This window comes from Palaemon carinicauda, chromosome 15 (assembly GCF_036898095.1).
Source record: "Palaemon carinicauda isolate YSFRI2023 chromosome 15, ASM3689809v2, whole genome shotgun sequence".
NCBI lineage: Eukaryota > Metazoa > Arthropoda > Malacostraca > Decapoda > Palaemonidae > Palaemon > Palaemon carinicauda.
Genome location: NC_090739.1, coordinates 73,901,080 through 73,921,079, shown reverse-complemented (window position 1 = coordinate 73,921,079; position 20,000 = coordinate 73,901,080). Strand labels below are relative to the sequence as shown.

The following is a 20,000-nucleotide window of genomic DNA, read 5'->3' as shown; positions in this document are numbered from 1 at the left end:
CACACTCACTTTTAAATGTATGTAATGGAATTTAGTGAACAAACTATAACCCCTAGATTAATAATTTACTATAAAAAGAGAAATATTGAGAAACTAACTTCTGCTTTACCTTTGAGTGGAGTCATGGCTGTCGTGAGGTAGATGAAGGAGGAGGAGGAGGAGTGGAACATTTCGATTGTTCTCTCAAACGATATTCACAATCACTAACTGAATCACTTCATTTACACTTTGTGGACACTTGATCATCTTTTCTTACACACTATTACTTTCATTTTTGACAAGGAACCTATCTAGAGAAGAATGCAGTTACCTTTTCTTCAAAATGTGCCAAAAATGTGGTAGAAACTATATGAACATAGCGTGCTCACTGCATGTGTGCCATATGGGAATCACGTGACTAGAATAACTTTTGTGTTTGCTCTATTATTATTTAAAGATGATAATAGAGTTTGAACGTATTTTGGTAAAACGTTTTAATAGGTGTGAAGAAGACTTGGAGCATGTGATGCCCTTCATAGAATTTTCGACGCTGTACAGAAATCCCTCGATTTTGGTTCGGCAGATCGAATGATCGTCCTTATTGTCCTTGATTTTAGTGCTGCCTTTGACAGTGTTAATCATGAGGTCCTTGATTTGAAACTTGAATAGATGGAACCAGTTGGGTGTTTTCGTAATGTCATTATTGAATTTTTAAGTAATAAATTTTAGAGAGGAGTTGATGGGTGCCATAGTGACAATAGGAATGTTATGACTGGTGTCCCTCAGGTTAATGTTATGGGCCCATTAGTTTTCATACTACATACGCAAGACATGTGGTTTGGTTGAGAAAACTAGCTCGGAGAAATGCATATTATTTTTGCATCAATTCCAACTAGTGAATGTAGACTTTTGGTTGTTGAATCCCTTCCTGGAGATTTAGCTAAAATGAGTGCCTGTTGCAAATTATGGGGAATGGAGTTGGACCCTAACAAAACTTGAAAGTATGATAGTAAGTATGTCATGGATAATAGCTCCTCTACATCCAGATAATTGTATTGACATTGTCTATATGAAATTAATTTAAAATTGTAGATGTTATTCTTGATTGCAAATTTACTTTTGGGAAGCTCATTCGGTTTTTTCAATTGCACTAAACTTGACTCATTGAGATATTCTTTCAAGATTTGCACAGATGAATCTATCCTGAAGAATTTTTTTAATTCTTTCATTCTACCTTGTTTAAAGTATCGTACTCCTGTCTGGTCCTTCAGCGGCTGACTCATATTAATTTGTTAGGTAGAATCCTGCATTATATTGAATTCTGTATTCCTGATCTTGATATTAATCTTTGGCACTGTCGTTTATTTAGTTCATGCATGTTGCATAAGATTTTTCCTAATTCAGATTGATTGATTGATTTAAAGTTTTCAGGCACAGTGGTAGGTATGCGGTTAATTCTAAATTATGCCTTCTTCATCATATTGCACAAAATTACACCGTATTTTAGATTTGTTTTAGCTTTGACCAGGTTGTAGAATGATTTTTCTTCTGGCGGTGTAATCTGTGGAACTTCAGCAGTTCAAATTTTTTGTAAATTCGATTTTGTTGAACAAGTTGACATAATTCTTGTTCTATAATTTATCTATGACTGATCTGTTTTAACGTTGTTACTTGATCATAAAGTTTTATACAGTACATTTTTTACTCATTTCTTATAGTTGATGTGCTGTTTCTTTATTTTCTTTCGTTACTGGGCTGCTTTCCCTGTTGGAGCCCTTGGGCTCTTAGCATTCTGCTTTGCCAATCGGGGTATTAGTTTAGCTAGTAATAATATATGTACATATGTATATACATACCTATACACATGTAGAATATATATATATATATATATATATATATATATATATATATATATATATATATATTGTGTATTTGTTCGCGTGTGCAAAGTAAGAGAAATTTTTCAGGATTAAGTACAGGGATCACAAGGTTAGGTAGAAGAGAGTCAGAGAAAGGTGTGTGTTGTCGGGTTGAGGGAGAGAGGGAGGGCAGGGTACAAAGCAGCCCGAATGAGTCAGCTGTTGGGTTGTGCGAGAGAGATGGAAGGAGGGGGACTCCAGATACGAGTGGACCATTATTTACTTCCTTATATGTGGACTAACCTGGACCTATTAGGCCTTCAGCCTGCCTTGATAACCAGCCGCAAATCCCATTCCTATTGGTGTAAAACTTAGGGTACACTGCTATTGGGTTAGATAACACCATGGGATAATGCTTATTACACATTAGAAAGGTTTGGATTTTGTTGCAAAATGATTTGGTATTGTTTTACCCCATGCCATGTAGGTGTGTTACTATTGGAGTGTAGTGACTTGTTTTATAAATACATAAATTAGCCATTTATGAAGTTGTTACGCCTTTTTGTCCTTTATGAATAATAGAATCAGTGAGAATTCCTATGAAAAGGGAAAGTAGATTTGAAATTTCTCCTTAATTCTATATACTGTAGATATAGGATGAAATCGAGTCATGCTTAACCGAAAAGGAAATTTTGTGATTTTTTTTTTTTACTTAAATCTAAAAAGCTATTTTTCTTAAAATTGCCTACGTTTTATATTGTTTACATTTAACTTACTATGTACGGTATCAATAATTGTTTTCAGCTAATTGACCTCATATTTCAGTTGTAAACGAATTATTGAACATTTTATTTTTTTTCGTAAGTTATTCGTTTGTTTATTCATGAAGATAAGACAAATTAAACTTCACCGATTTATTGGTAAATGATTCGTACTATCTTCAACCTGACACTGAAGAAGGTCTATAAATCTTTAATACAATATATGATTTGATTCAGAATATTTGTTAATTTAATTGGAATTCTAACACACCTATCATACAAATGGTCATTAACAGCATGATGAACCTAATAACGTTTCTCTCTCTCTCTCTCTCTCTCTCTCTCTCTCTCTCTCTCTCTCTCTCTCTCTCTCTCTCTAAGAACTGTTCGTTTTCTTTCAAAGATTGATTTTCGAATTACTTTGACATTTCTATCGAAAGCGAATCTTCATGGCGAAAGGAATTCTAGTTTTGCGTATCTTTTGTAGCCATTGTATCTTGACGATCTATCAATCAATTCACCATGCGTCTACTATTCATGCGTTTTTCAAAGTTACTATTTTTTAAAAATCTGGAATACTAATATGATTAATTTTCATTGTCTCAGCTTGTACAATGGTGGTGTTTTTTTTTTTTTTTTTTAATGTATGAATGAATTATAAATCTCGGGTAGATGAGCTGTGCAGAGATTTTGTTTGCATATAGAGGCTGTTTGTTTGTTGTGCATCATATGTTTATTATGTAAATATGCACCATTTGAAAGTATATAACTTTCTCTGTAGTTCAACCCAGCCTCCTGTTTGGGTTTCATCAAACAACGGTTATTAGAATTATTTAAATAACATGTAAGCTGCTCATGAATATGGAAAAAGAAATTTATATTGGGTAAACCTTCTATTCGGGCAACTTTAAACATTTCCTGAAAAGGTGGCATAATTCAACTTGCTAAATGTGCTACTACAAAAGTATAGGTGTTCATTTTATTGTTCCATTTCTTAAATCCAGCGCACATGTCCCTCTTCGCTTTCTTGATTTTAATGTTCCTCTTATATTTGATTATTTGAGGTTTGTTTTCATTGTCTTCGAATGAGGTATTAAATCACCCATCGTAAGTCAGATCCATAACGACATTCTTAACGACCTCGCTGTGTATTTTCTGTAGGTTAATATATCGGTCACTGCCACTGTAGAGTTGAAAGGAGACCATCTTCCTGTCATTCAACGCTTCACACATTTTCTGTGAAAATCAATTAATCTTCTAATTGTATTTTCGTTTTTGGACTGCCATATTTCTCGAATTGTCCTGTTACTGCCTTCGGGGTTTCTCTCCACTTTTCTCCTTTATCTTTTTTATTCTTTTAATTAGACCATAGTTTGATCATCCTAAAGGGAGTAGTGCCGCCATTGCTTTTTGGCTATTATTATTATTATTATTATTATTGTTATTGTTATTGTTATTTGTTATTATTGTTGTTATTGTTATTGTTGTTATTATTATTATTAGCAACCAAGCCACAACCTTGGGGAGAAAAGGGTTTATACGGCGTTCATTCGGTACTATCTGTAATTGCTTTGTATCCTTTTACATGACTTTCGTCCCCGCTTCCTTTCTTCCCTTTTGCTGTCCAACATCATCTAACTTCTACTTCATAGTGTAACAACTGGGGTTTCCCCCAGTTGCACTAGTGCTGAATACTCACAGGCTCTCGCGTCGGGCTATTTATGTCAAATACATCAATCATATCCGCAGCTTGATAAAGGTATTTGACTGACTATTCCAGATGTCATCACTGGAATAGGAAATATAATGGCAGTGAATTGAATGATTGAATTTGACTCCGGATTATCTTAGCTCTTTGGGGTAGTATTACATCGTATTTTAAAGGTCCATGACAGTCATCAACATAGATAAGACTCGAGAAGACTGACGTTTAAAAAAAAAAAAAAACTAAGGCACATGGGTTTAAAGAGACCAGCTAACTCAAAGTGACAAGTATCGAAGATGAGAGTAAAATTTATTTGTTGGAATTTTGTATAAAAAATGCCTAAGCGAAAGGCTTACCAGCTACGGTCTTAATCATAATTAAGATTGTAGAGAAAGTGGAACACCAGAAGGACTTGAAACTTTGTGTAGTATTTAAAGTTCCTTTAATGATGTTGGTTACTTACAAAGAGAACCGTAATAGTTTTACAATGGTAGAACCAAAAATATAAAACTTAATCACTAATATCCTCATGACCTCATCATTATACCAGTAGGTTTACGAAGTATTGCAAGCAGTATAGCATCAAGTAGCTTATTTTTAAGTGCTACAAAAAAAAAGATCAAATTTTGCAAAGTATTCCGAATAACTGTTAAGTCTCTCTCTCTCTCTCTCTCTCTCTCTCTCTCTCTCTCTCTCTCATCTAGATTAATTTTAAATAATTGAAATAGAAATAACTGAAAAAAATCAAGATACACTATATAAGGTACAACACCTAAAGTCTAGAGATTCTTGTGATCATTTAAAATAATAAAACATTGGGCCTGTTACAATCAGCAATACATCACAATTAGGCAGCGAAAATCACTAGAAGACTTCCTGTAGTCAGTGGAGGAAAGTGCAGTGCTAAAATATATGTCAATCAGTCTGAAATTGCAGCCATGTTTAAATTAGGATGTACGTAACGTGACGTAGAATGCAATTGTGTAAATTCTAGTTACTGATAAGTGTATGAAAGTTTCAAGATTGCCTCATCAGAAGCTTTACTGTAGAGTTTTAAGATACTAGAATTGTTAACGTAGTCTTTTATTTGTCACACTACACTTGCGATGGCTGTTTAACCAGAACATTGCTTACTAAAATAACTTGGTCGAGATAGAAAACCGGTGTAATGTAATGAGTTTATAGCAAAGTAGTGTCGTTTGGGGCTGCTCAAAATTTCCTCTCATTTGTTTTGCAAGATTGTCATAGTTATGAGACAATGTATGGGTATCCACCCAATAAGGCTCCTCACTGAAAACAAAAATGTTAAATGGGAATTCTTGCGATAGCTTTTGTCATCCTCCTCACTGAAAACAAAAATGATAAATGGGAATTCTTGCGATAGCTTTTGTCATCCTCCTCACTGAAAACAAAAATGATAAATGGGAATTCTTGCGATAGCTTTTGTCATCCTCCTCACTGAAAACAAAAATGTTAAATGGGAATTCTTGCGATAGCTTTTGTCATCCTCCTCACTGAAAACAAAAATGATAAATGGGAATTCTTGCGATAGCTTTTGTCATCCTCCTCACTGAAAACAAAAATGATAAATGGGAATTCTTGCGATAGCTTTTGTCATCCTCCTCACTGAAAACAAAAATGTTAAATGGGAATTCTTGCGATAGCTTTTGTCATCCTCCTCACTGAAAACAAAAATGATAAATGGGAATTCTTGCGATAGCTTTTGTCATCCTCCTCACTGAAAACAAAAATGATAAATGGGAATTCTTGCGATAGCTTTTGTCATCCTTCCAGATTTTCAAACATCTTTTGGTTTAAGAATTTGTATTTGCTTGGAGAATACAACTTTAATTCTTAGTTAAAGAGAAATCAATTATTGTATATTGTCTATCAGACCTATTTTTTTTTTTTTGGGCGGGGGGGGGGGGGGTTTATCGTTTGAAATATTTTAACCTTCAAGAGTAAAACCTACTTTACCGAAGAAAAGAACATGAAAGACAACAGTCACGAAAAAGCCGTGTTAAATCCGTGACTGGCTTTCTGGATTCTGAGGTAAATGACAACCGCCAAGAAATTGAAATCGGCTCGATTATTTCTTCACCAATGCATTTTTGCATTTTCATCCAGCTGTGTTGTAATATTTCAGAAAATGTTGTAGCTCGCATTGTTACTAATTTGGAATTATCTAAAGAATCTGTACCTTTTTTATGTAAATTTTCCAAAGCGTTTTGCTGCGATAAGCTACGAGCAATTCTTTCATATTTTCCTGGTTTTCCCTTCTATATTATTAAACTGAATATGTTTGATCAACGGCTAAAAATGCTAAGGACGAGCTTTGATACATTTTGAAATGGTTCGGTTATGGCCATTTAAGATAGATGCTAATGCTCAAGTTCGGCGGATATTTCTAAGGAACTAATTTAAATCGAGTAGCAAATTGGCTTCTTTTCAACCTTTGTGGCGGTAATGATATAATTTGAATTACCAAAGCTACTTTTTATCTAAATTATTTTGTGTTGACTTACAAACTATAGATGAATAAGGCGTTAAATGACTGGAAATGTTTCTATATCTTTGACTGTTCCAATTATCCACGTGTTTGAAATGTCTGTGATGATAAATATAACGGGGAAATAAGCTTCTTGCCTCCCAATAAGATTGTTACTACCATTTGTTCCTAGTCTACCTCCCCCCTCCTTCATTTCCGCTTATATTCGTATCTTTAGGGCATTTCATATCCTGTAATTATCGTTTTTGTCTAAGCTTAATTACTGAAGTAGCTTCAAAGTTCCTTTTTCGTATCAACACCTCTCTATGTGACAACTATACCCCAAGGTAATTTACACTTGGATGTGGGACCGTAGTTGTCTCGTAGCTGTTACTCCTTAGAATTATGTTTTGCTTAATTTAAGTACTGTAGTTGGAACTTTGTTTCGTGGTTTCTTGTTTATATCTGATGCAAACATTTGTTGCTTCCAACACTGACTTGTACCGTAGCTTCTGTACCATAGCCTTCCACAGCCTTATATTTAGTTTATCTAGGAAAATGCGGCTTTAGAGGCTTCTATAAAAAGTTCATAGCATTTCTGGATGATGCTCAGGAGTTTATTATTAATGAGGGTGAATCTTAAAGGAATAAAAGTCTTGGAAAGCAATTAAATTAATTAAAGACAAACATATTTACTTGAAAGTGTACCGTAAGGTTCTGCCTCATGTGTGGTCTGTAGATTTAAGTTCACTTAATCATATCTGATTTCTGTGGGATCTAAGCTTGACAGTGCATCTTAGATCTATGCACATCACATATTCGTAACTGCCCCTACTATGCTGGCACCCAACGTATCCAGTAAATATATTTTTTCACATTACAATATTTATGAATAATTTATAATAGGATCATATTGTAACATGTTATCGGAAGTCAAAATTATTGGTATGGTTAATCAGAAGGGCATAAACATAAAATTTTATTTTTTTTTCTCTTAAAGGTGGGCGACATGATAAGTGTGATCGACATGCCACCTCCTGAGGAGTCAATATGGTGGAGGGGTAAAAGAGGTTTCCAGGTGGGCTTCTTCCCATGCGAGTGTGTCCAGGTCATTGGCGATAAGGTAAGATATCTCTCTCTCTCTCTCTCTCTCTCTCTCTCTCTCTCTCTCTCTCTCTCTCTCCTCTCTCTCTCTCTCTCTCTCTCTGTCAGATTAGAATCTTGTATTTTGCATAATTAAGGGGTTCAGGTTCATAATGATGCCTTGTCTATTTATCAAAGAGAGGAGAGAGTTCATCTTCAGAATTTTAATTTTCCATATTGTCTTTTGATCTCCCATTCAAGTATTAGTCAAATGTTTAAAAAAAAAAAAAAAAAACTGTTGGGAAGGAAGCCTGTATAGTGAAGAATTTTTTTTTTTTTTTTTTTTTATTCATAAAATGCCATAACTTTTGTTATGGAAACGGATGATTATATTTACTGGTAGTGTTTTCCCGGCCATTAATTCATATGAGGATCTTTGTCTTTCAGGTCCCACAGACAATCCAGCCCCAAACTTTAACTCTTCCGCCAGCGAGGACCCAGCCTGCAATAGCTGCAGGACATCAACATCACACCCTTCACTCTGGTGCTCAAGCCCCAATGAAGCCAGTTCTCAGAAAACATGGCAAACTTATTGCCTTTTTCAGGTGAAATAATCTTCTTTTAATTTGTTTGTAATTCCCAATGTTAAACTTTGATGGGGGTTAACACCTTCATGCTTTCACCAAGATACAAAGCCTTTGTAACATACAACTGATAGCATACTGTGCTTAGAACAAATTGTGCAAATTCCTCAACAGGAGAAAGTGCCTGTCACATGAACTGGCAACTTGTATATTTCAGATGACTTTAGTACAGAGTACTTGTTTGCTGCATTGGTAGCGCTCTATTCACAACTGTGCTATTTAGGGGATATCTTGAAGTTATTTCCAGTTTCTTATATTTGGACAATAAACTTTAAATCAATCAATCTTATACTGTATTTGGAATTCTGATTCGGGAATTAATGGAGTCCCCTGATAGTTTCCCTATGTTACATTATGTAGAAATATATCTCTTGTCCCCTTCTGTTCAACATCTGAATCTGCTTAAACTTTTTTTTTATTCTTCTGTAAGATTAAACACATTTATTTAACAAGCCAACTGCAGTACCATGCAACGATAATTGTTAGAGTAGATCACTCAGTCAGAGCACTCATATTCTATTGCATGCATAAACATTACTGAATATCATGTTAAGTAAATCTTAATCCTTGCAGTATGTGAACATTCATCCAAAAACAAATTTTTTCTATTATCAAGTACTTTGTAGAAAAATCTTAAGGCTGTCCATGATTAAACTTGAAAGGTTACACCTTGGTGTCACTTCTTGCTTTCAGAGTTTGTTACCATTTCTTCCCTTCAGTATCTGTTCATTACATGCTTTGATAGACATAACTTGTGTATTGTTAATGTAGTTTTTTATCTCTACAGCATTGTTTAAATTTTTTTTTCATCATGGTGCTAAAGAGTTTTAACACAATTACCTTCCCAACTCAGCTGTCAGAACTTCTTTGTGTCAGCTTACTCCTGTAGCTGGCTTCTGTACCTGTTCCTGTTTACCATAGTTTCCAGTTCTTTTTGTTGTGTCTGGCAGTTTGAGAGAGAGATTTAATTCATATTTCAGTGTGTACATTATCATTTTCTTTTTCCATGGAATATAAGACGTACAGTAATATGTATTTACAAATCTCTCAAATTAACATTCACAGTTTTACCAACAAAGTTTTGTGGTTTAATTGCTTTCTGTTTTTAAAAGGAAGCCCTAATTTTAATCAAACTTGGAGGAAATAGGAACTTTTTGGTATCTTAAGGGACCCACTATATTTTGTTGACATAGAATCTTACTGTTGAAAAGTATTATTCGTGATGGAAAGCTATTCAATTGTATGAACAATTACACTATATCATACATTTGCATACAATATTTTACTTGTATGGTATTATTTTCCAACCACTTTCTCACCTTCACCGTTCTGCAGATTCTCTAATCATAGCCCAAGCTATGATTAGAGTGATTGAGTATTTAGCTATAAATCTAAAATTTGTAAACATATTTTTCCTTTACTGAATGCTGCTGAATTTTTCATCTAAACATCTTATCACCATTTACAGGAGCTTTATTCTATCTCGGCCATCCCGACGAAAATTGAAACAATCTGGGATTCTTCGAGAGAGAGTATTTGGCTGTGACTTGGGAGAGCATCTACTGAATTCTGGACATGAAATCCCAATGGTGCTAAGATGTTGCTCAGAATTTTTGGAAGGTCATGGTGTTGTAGATGGAATATACAGACTTTCAGGCATCACTTCCAATATACAAAAACTTCGGTAAATAAGTTTTTTATTTTTTAGAATAAGGTATAACTTAGGATTCTTTGTTTTATTTTGAGTAGTGGTAAATTTTGAGCTGTACTGTATATTATATAACAAATTACTTATAACTCTTTTTTTATACCACCTATGATTTCTGCTTATAGTTTGCTTGCAAAATAATTCACAGCAAAGATTACAGATTAATTTGAAAAATTTTGTTATACGATGTCCGAAATTATGGAAGTAAATTTTACAGAAATGCATTTGACGAAGACAGGATACCCGATTTATATGGCGATGAGAATATACTGCAGGATATCCATTGTGTCTCTTCTGTATTAAAAATGTATTTCCGAGAACTGCCGAATCCCTTGCTGACTTATCAGCTGTATGAGAAATTTGTTGCAGCTGTAATGCAAGATGAAGATGTCAGATTGCTGTATTTAAGGGATGTTGTTCAACAGTTACCACCCCCTCATTACAGGTCAGTGTATAATAATGTTTAGTTAATAAAGTTGAAGACTTGTCTGCTGAAGTTTTCCTAGTGTATTTGCAATTTAGAATGTGCATAATAAATATTGTTTATGGTATATAGAATGTGGAGTTTGTAGGCTAACATATTGTGTTTCAATGTTATATACTGTTGATAAGATGAAAGTCTAGCAAAGGATTTTATAATTTTCAAGGGCTAACTTGAGTTGCATTGTACTGTTTTGAAAAGTATAAACTAAGAATGTTCCACTTTAAAGTTAAGTACAGTCATTACAAACTTATATCAGGCTTAAGAATCTGTGAAATTTATATTGTTGAGGATTCTAATGAAAACTCCAATCAATTCACAAGTCTGAATTAACTTGTACAATCTAATCAGACTGGGAAAAGTAATAAAGAATTTTAAGAGAAATACCAATGGGGAAATCTTCACTAGATCAAAGTACTGTACTATTTGATTTCTTTGCCTCAAAGCTTTAGAAATTAAAAAACATTCTGCTTTTATTTAAAAAAAAAAATTAAGAAAAAAAGGATGACCTTGTAGTGTTTTAATAATAGTCACTGTGTTTATTTTTAGCAACATATTTCTTGTTATAATGAATACAATCAGTGAGGATAATCTCATTACCCAAAAACTACAAATTGTTTTATCAAGATCATGATATAGGGAGACAGTATACCAAAATAATTGATAAACATTTATAAATTACCAATTTTTACAATGTCTACTAGAGAGGATTTTTGTTGTAATTTGTTAGAGATATTTTCACTATAATATGTACCTTGATGCTTTTAGCATTAAATTTTAGTTAATTTGTTCATTTAAATCTCAAAAATTTCTGGTAATACTTGTCATTATATTAGTTGGACTACATAGCATATTTTGACACAATATGCAAAATATTGCATATAGTCACTTGAAGGCAAATAATTCCTCATTGAAAGGTTAATTATTGGTAAACATTATATGTTAAGCTTTGAAAAACAAGTGTTTTAATTATTTTGGTATAGGTACTCGGAAGAAACTGCATACAGTACTGACCAAAGTTGTTTTTATTGCAGAACACTTGAATATTTAGTGCAACATCTTGCAAGGATAGCTTCTCATAGCTGTGACACTGGCATGACTCCAAAAAATATTGCCATTGTTTGGGCACCAAATTTGTTACGTTCAAAAGATTTAGATAATGGTGGAGTTGCTGCCCTTCAGGTGAGTTAAGGAAACACATTTTAGTATTAATTTACTTGAATACTAATTAGAATTTGATGAACTTTGATTGAACTATTAATTTAGGAGCAGTAAGTATAGTAGGCTAGTGTGTTCTCATGGTATGGTAGAGGTAAAATGTAAAGGGAATTTATTTTTTTCAGGCAGTTGGGGTCACCGCAAGAAATGTTAGGATGATTTTATTTTTTTTTTAATAGGAAAGCACAATGTGATAGTTTCTTACATCTGCTCATAAGAATATTGGTTACTAAGATTTTGAAAGCAGTGAAGATAGAATGGATTAAAGATTAAGGAGTAACCCTCGGCATAAAGAAACTAGACAATATTTCTTTTTTTTTAATCAGTTGCATATTCCAACATCTTGATGAAGTTCATCTTTTAATCATTTGCAAATAAGCTGATATTCTTTTTAAACTTTTTTCAATAGTCGAGTTACCAAACAAACCATTGTCTGAAATAGCCATACTCTCATTGGAAGTGGACAACCATAAACACATTTTGTCAAAAACATGATGATCAGGGTACTTTGGATGTTGGAAAAAAATCCCTATTTTGTTTATATAAAATCCTTATAACTCGATGCTATTCATGCCAATACTGTATAAATCTCCTGCCAAGTTCTGTAAACAAATGCTTGCGTGCTCACTTATCTCTCATCATAATTTTCCCTAAGCTTCACCAATGTTTGTGACCAGCTCTCTCTCTCTCATGTGTTTCATGGTGTTTCTTCAAATTTATACTGTACTCCTCCCTGTCATTGTTGATGAAATTGTATTTGTTCCCCACTAGCAGACCATAAAATGCATATCAGCCCTGTTTCCATGTTAGTTTGCCCTTCCCAAAAGAGAATAAACAATTTTGGGTCTATTGCCAACTAACTTGTAGGAAAAAATATTTAGCAATTAAATACAGTACTTGTAGTGGTAAGCTCTGCTGGATATTCTCTATCAGCTAGACAAAGTAGTCTCAAAGGTAGATGTTGAATGATGGTTGTTTAGAGCAACTTTTCCTGCAATGAATTTTAACCATTCTTCAAGACATGGAGAGGTCAGGTTTCCAAGTGCATGAATTGACATTGATGACTAAAGGGCAGCAATCTCATCCAGTTTACTTCTCTCTAGCCTTTACACAATTTTTATCTTTTTCATTAATGCTTCTTTAATGGGCTTGCGTACCCCACCTCTCAGACATAGGCATAATGACCAAAGGCTTTTGAAAAATACTCATAATAAGGAAATTAAACCAGCCTGTTTAAGTCTGACAGTCTGGCAGCCTAAGAAATTAGAAAAAAATAGGGTATTGATATCTCTGCAACTCGATTACTGTATTCCAGTTTTCATTGCATATCTTAGTACATTCCCACATCAGGACATGAAGTTAAACCCTATTATGTTTTCACTTTATGATTTGTTGCTATTTTGGGGCTGTTCTAGTGTTTTAAGATCTGTGATAGACAAATCAAAAACCTTCAAATATAGTGATACTGATTTCTCCAAAGTGACTCAACATTAGTGGTTAGTACACAACCTTAGTCTCTTAACAGGTCTCTCGGAAAGTTCCTCATACGAACCCAATTTCATATTCACCCACCTCATTTCAACATACTGTATTTCACCAAAACCTAAAATCTTTCACCTTTATACTTTGTTTGTTCCCAGTCTACTTTCTGAAAGAAAAGTTTCCAAGGAACCTTAAACCCAAAATTTGTCCCAATTAATAAGAGAGCTATTATTTTTTTCCCTAATTTCTGGAAAGTAGTACTTATTGTAATAGATAAGTACTGTATAACACAACCTCGAATCTAGTTTCCAGCCTCTAATTGATCCTACTAGAGAGGGATGCATGGTGTGTCTGTTGTGCAGCCTACAGAGCTTATCTTTCTTTATTACAAACTGTTTAATCAATTTTGCTGAGTAAGATCTCTTTTTAGTAGCTTGGATTAGACATTTGATTGCAAGCATTTCTTCTAAACAAGGTATTACTATACTGTAATCATGATCGATCTTGTGAAGCCCTTTAGAATATCCTTTGAGCATACATATGTTTGGGGTGTGGCTATTGAAATTAATTTCTATCCTTTGCTTCTACCAAATGTATCATCCAACTTAATTCTCCTTACCTAGTGTAACATAGCTTAAAAATTTAGTCAATAACTCTGTTCTTTTTCATGCTTGAATTGCTTCTGCATTTTTCAAGAAATGTTTATAATTTAACAAAGTTGAACAAGCATCAAGGGGAGATTTCAGTCTTTTATTTTTGCATTACTACCACTGCTCTCTTGACCCTGTTATGACCCCTTGTAGGATAGCTGTGATACTTCATTTCTAACACCTGCATCCACATGAATTTCCATCCTGTTTTCACTTGTCATTGTTATTGTCTGTTATGGGCCACTACCCCATACTTGGTTCTTACTTTCTTAGTGGGTATGAGGTCCTCAATGTCTTTTTCTATTTGTTGGTTAGTCTCCCATTTTTTTTTTGGCTAATCTATCAGCTTCATGATCAAACATAATAAGCTAAAAGGACTTCAGCAGCCTTAACTGGAATCATTAAATGTGTTGGCAACACTAATGATATATGATTGGTACTTTCTTGTTTGGTGATGATGTCTTGATTGTAGAACTGATGTCTACTTTGTTTGTAAGGGAATGGTTGCTTTTCTTTAGGTGTTATGATGAACAACCCTTGAGATGTTTTGGTGCATATGTTTTGCTTTGATTGAATTTCGATGCTTTTTTTTCTAAGTCAGACATCAATGATGATTGTTGTTGGTGTGAGGAATTTTGTCCCCTACTGAGGGGTTTTGTCCCTCTACTAAAGGGATCTTTTATTGCCTGGAATAGCATTAATTCGTTTATCAAATTAGTTTAATAAGCTCATGAGTCTCATTTTAAGACACTGATGGGTCTGTCCAAAAGACACTGTTATTGACTTATAACTGAAAATAGGACCATTGCCACTGGGAACATTTACCCATATGGGAGCATTGCCACTGGGAATATTGCCCATGTGGGAGCATTGCCATGGAAACATTGCCTTTTTTTTTTTTAAGATAAATAGCTAGTTTACTAGTTAACTGTTATTTACAGCCTGTTTTGTTTGTTTCCATAATTAGAAACTAGTGAACTTTTACACTACCATTGGATAAATTTGAATAAATTTTTTTTTGAAGAATTGCACATTTAAAAAAGTGACCTTACATCTAATTAAAATGTGTATGTTATATGCAATAGACTTCAAATATACTCATTGATCATGGTCATTTTTATAGTTATCAAGAACAGTAAATTCTTCTGGTATAGCGTATCCTGTATGTGACATTGGAACAGCTGGGAAATTGGTATGTTTTTGTCTCCATTTTCGAACATTTTACTTATCGTACTCACAGAAGACAGCTGCGAAAGGGTAGCTTCATCTAAAGCCGTGTCTGCCTGCGATACTAATACGCGACTTGATTGATGAGATGTTGTAGAATTAGTAGTTTGAGAAATTTTAGCCTTGACAACATCCTTAATTATAGAGTGGTTGTGCTCACCAACATACTTTATAATATCACCATCTTCCGAATGCAATCTTGCTTTGCAGTTACTATGTTTTTCTCTCTTTACGTACATTCCCAATAAGTAATTATCCCAGTCTTATTTGTGCTATGCTTGTGATATACATGTATTGGAGCTCATGTATGAGCATATCACTTCCACATTCACTATGTATCATATGTGCCTTTATGGGTCTTAGGAAGAACTGATTTCTGTTAAACCTGTAAGCAATGCTAAGACTAATAGAAACATCAACAAAAGACATAGAAAAGTTATATACAGTAGATGTTTAGTTTACATTCTATAACAATCAAACATAATGGCAGTTTGAAAGATCACATATTTCTAATTATGGAAACATCAACAAAACTGGCTGTAAATAACAGTCAACTAGTAAACTAGCTAATTATCTGAAAAAATAGCAATGTCCCGCAAGAGAAATTTTCCCAGTGGCAATACTTCCACATGGGCAATGTTCCCAGTTGCAATTTTCCCAGTGGCAATGTTCTGCACATGAGACTAAGGTAATATACTTTTAGATAAATTAAGAGAGATTAAAGGTAGGGGATGGGGAAAAAACTGGCTGAAGTAATGCATCCTGGGCCAAATGATTGCTGAAAAGAACAGAGTTTTTTCTTCAAAGGGTTACTGCAAGATTTTTTAAATTTTCTAATGCCATGAAAGGTACATGAAGTGGTAGGCTCTTACTGTTTAAAGTAGCAGTATCATAATCATCATGTTTTGTTACATTTCTTCGTGTTGATGGATGGTCATTTCAGAACCAGAGTACAGGGTATAAGATTATTAAAAGGTGTAAAGCTGTGGTTTGTACAAACAGAACAATTATAAAAACTTTAACACACTATATTGCAGTTATCATTACTATAATATTTTAGTAATTTAGCCGGAGTATGCATATACATTTATAGATTTGTTCTTGAATGGGGAAAAGCTAAAGATGTAAAATATAGGAAAGCTTCTGTTAGTTGAGTAGAAAGAGGGAATGCTTGGAAACTTGATAGAGGAATGCAATAAAAGCATAAACTTGCTTCTAGTATTTACTAGTGAGCAGCTAAAGGTGTAGTAAATTTTAGGGCAATGAGGGTAACCTTTTATAAATGTATTTTCAACATTTGGAAATTTAAAAGAATGTCTTGTTTTATATGTTGAAATGCAGATCTGGAATTCCTTTTGGGGTCTTGTCATAATTCATAACATTCAACAGCTTTGCTCTTAGATATTTTCCCTATAAGTAATTGTTACTGGTTCAAAACAAATTATTGATATAGTTATGAAAACTTAGTTTAAATGATTAGTTTTGGGCTTAGTTATCTGGCATATCATTGTAATGATGTTCTTTTACTATTTGTGGGGTGGAAATTCATTTTATGACTGAACACACTATAGTTATTTAATCTGTACCCATTTTTTCATCTTTTTTCTAGGACGTTGTAATAGCGAATCTTTTAGCCATTTGTTTCAGAACTTCTAACTAGATAATTCGTGTGTTTTACACTGTGTTTACAAGTCCATTTTAAGATTGTGGTTACCCTATAGAAAACATTCCTTTGTGAGTTCACCTTCAAACTTTCACTGATATTTATTGTATTCCTTTCCAGAAACTTTATAGTAGTGTTGTGTGATGTGGGAAAAATCATTATGATTATACTGTTAACGTAGCTTAATGATTTTGGTATTTTTTATATCTGTAAAATCTTCTTGGTATTATTTTATTTGCCCGTGACTATATCAAATCTGAAGATTTTAGTTACTGAACTCTCTTATTCTAAATGTCTTCAACTACTTGGACTATCAGAATTTTATGTTATCTTTGAAGCCTAATGACAGTACAGTATAAGAGCTTTTAGTCACTATGCAGTTATGTTAGTGTAAGGGAATGCACTGATTGTGATCTCTAATTGAATCAACATGCAAATCATTTATTAGGCAGCCAAAAAGGTCAGTTTGGTATTTTAAGTATTTTGTTTCATGAAATTTAGCTTTCCTTATGTTACAATAGTTCCTCAGAATGCCATGGCTACTTTAGAGCGGTAATGCACAATATATTTTTATTTCACTAATCTTTTAAGCACCAGAGAATTTGGATTGCCTAACTATTTAATTTTTCATTAACTTTGCTATAGGCAGGCTAATTTTTCAATTTCACATTGATCCTTTGTTATGCATGTTAGTGCAGTGTAATGGAGTCAACATTTTGTTAACATTAATTTGCTGTTATTTGTGAATGTTAGTTTCATGTTTGTGGTTTTGCAAATTATAATTTCTACAATAATAAAGACGATGCATCCAGCTGTAGGTATCTTACTAAGTAAATTAAAACAAAACTCTCCAAGATTCAAATTGGTAGTAATTTGAAAAGGGAGATCAAATTCTCATTAAGCATTCTAATATTCTTAAAAAACTTTTTTTTTATTAAAGTGTTTTTTAGAATTCTCAGGAGTAATATAATATGCTAAAGTGATATGATATGAATTCATTAGTATTAAAATTGATACATTTTTATTTTTTTTAGATAAAGACAAAAAGCAATGAGTTCCATTTTATGATTAGATTAAACTCTTAATGAATGTATCTTGATGTTATGTACTAGTACATTTATATATGGAAGCTAACAGAATATCTAAAAACTATTCATGAACTTAATAGTGATAAAATCCATTTGAGAATAATTTTCCTGTGTATGAAGTCCTTAGTTGTGAAAGCGTCAGGCAGCTGTCTCATGTGTTATATTTTGCATGTTACACAGTATTTTCTTTTTGTCCCAGTAAGAAACAGTGTGTCAAGATATATGCAGATGCTGTATGCAGAGTTCTATCTTAAACTCTTTGCAGTACTGTTTAACTTGGTTAGAGCACTATATCAACAGTACAGAAGTTTACACAACCCAAAATTCAATTTTGTCTATCACCTGTCAGAAGTTTCATTAGTGTCATCCAAATTAAGTCTGTTGTGATTCAAGTCATTTGCAAATATTTGTTGTATTTGTAGTTATTAGTGGGTATAAGTACAGTAAAAAGGTTAACTTCAGCTCCTCCCCCTAAAAAAATATTATTATCATAAAGTACAGTACATTTAGCAAGGTCAGTAAGGTACAATAATGAATTTACGATTGTATGGGTTAGTTTTTATGCAATTTGAAAACAGGAGCAAAACAAAGTATTAAGAGACTGGGTGGTTAGGTTGCTGAAAACCAGAAAAAATTGTTTGAAAATTAGAAACAGGAAGTAAAGTAACACTGGCCAAAGAAAAGCTACTGAGAGCTTTTGTCACTTCCTCCAGTGTGAAGCATAAGGAATACTCTATTGCATCTTGGTGACTTAAGCATGTGTGATAAAGTCTAAAGTCATTTAAAAAAAAAAAAGTGTTGAAGTGGCTCGTGAAAGAAAATCAATCTTTATTTTGACATTTTATGGCAATTAAAGTTAAGATCTTGCTCTCTTCTTGTGAAAAAGGATGCTATAAAACAAATACTGATATTTTATTAATGTCATATTCACTGTCAAATTATGAAATTTGCAAAGTAATGTCGGGATCTCTATATATGTAACAAAAATATTTGTTGTATTCTGTATGGTAATAAATTTTCTGGATTTTTATTACAATACAGTAATGAAAGAACTAAGCATACTCTCTCGATTTATCAAATTTCTACTGTACACTAATTAGTGAGTCATGCATGTAATTATTGTTTATATTTTCTGTACAGATACCTACAGATCTTTGAAGGAATTTATTTAATCACTGTACATTATGCATTTTTATCTTATTGTACTAAAGTCACATGAGTAACAGCAAATTATCAACAGTAAATTAAGATATACATATTTTCAAGAGGTTAATTGCTTTTATTTGATATTGTAAAGCATGTCTATTGTGGTTTGTCTTTTATGTTGTGTGTTATATTTTCTACTGAACACATTATTCACTGCAGATCATCATAGTTTTCTTAACTCATATTCATGTGGTTATCTCACAATCAATTACTGGATTAAAAGAAATCTTACAGGAGTCCTTTTTATTAATAGGATGTTGGTACTCAGGCTGTAGTAACGGAGTATCTTGTGCGTTATGTTGATCTGATATTCAACGACAAAATTCCTACATTTTATCATTCCACCAATGGAGTAGAAGGAACTCCTAAGAAGTCCCGACCCAAGTCTCTTGCAATATCAACCCCTACAAAACTTTTATCAATTGAAGAGGCTCGAACAAGGGCACTTAATCCAGCGATAAAACCTGACCAAAAATACATCGAAGTTGGTAAGTATTTACTGTAAAAGAGATTGTACTTTAGCATCACTAGAATTAATTTCAGGTATATTAGAATACTGTAATCTTTTTTCTTTACTGGAAAGGGCTAAATACAGTTCTACAATTTTATTCTCCATCAATAATTTTCTTTTAAAATGAAAAAAAAAATCAAACAGAACAACAATTAACCATTTAATACCATTTGTTCTTTTCAGGTGGTGGGCCACAGAATTTACCCCCTAAATATCACACAGTGATTGAACTACCAAATCGTAAGGG

At 33.2% G+C, this 20,000-nt stretch overlaps 1 protein-coding gene across 10 annotated transcripts in view; it reads left to right on the top strand.

Moving 5' to 3' along the window:
- Positions 1 to 20,000, top strand: part of CdGAPr (GTPase-activating protein CdGAPr) — an 805,825-nt gene that overhangs the window by 752,388 nt on the left and 33,437 nt on the right. For all 10 annotated transcript variants that reach the window (XM_068388520.1, XM_068388518.1, XM_068388516.1 and 7 more), the window contains 7 exons: positions 7,793 to 7,915; positions 8,323 to 8,480; positions 9,988 to 10,203; positions 10,445 to 10,672; positions 11,743 to 11,890; positions 19,496 to 19,730; positions 19,937 to 20,000. The exon at positions 19,937 to 20,000 is cut by the window's right edge and continues 121 nt beyond it. In XM_068388520.1, coding sequence (XP_068244621.1) covers positions 7,793 to 7,915; positions 8,323 to 8,480; positions 9,988 to 10,203; positions 10,445 to 10,672; positions 11,743 to 11,890; positions 19,496 to 19,730; positions 19,937 to 20,000 — 1,172 coding nt within the window. The remainder of the gene's footprint in view (positions 1 to 7,792; positions 7,916 to 8,322; positions 8,481 to 9,987; positions 10,204 to 10,444; positions 10,673 to 11,742; positions 11,891 to 19,495; positions 19,731 to 19,936) is intronic.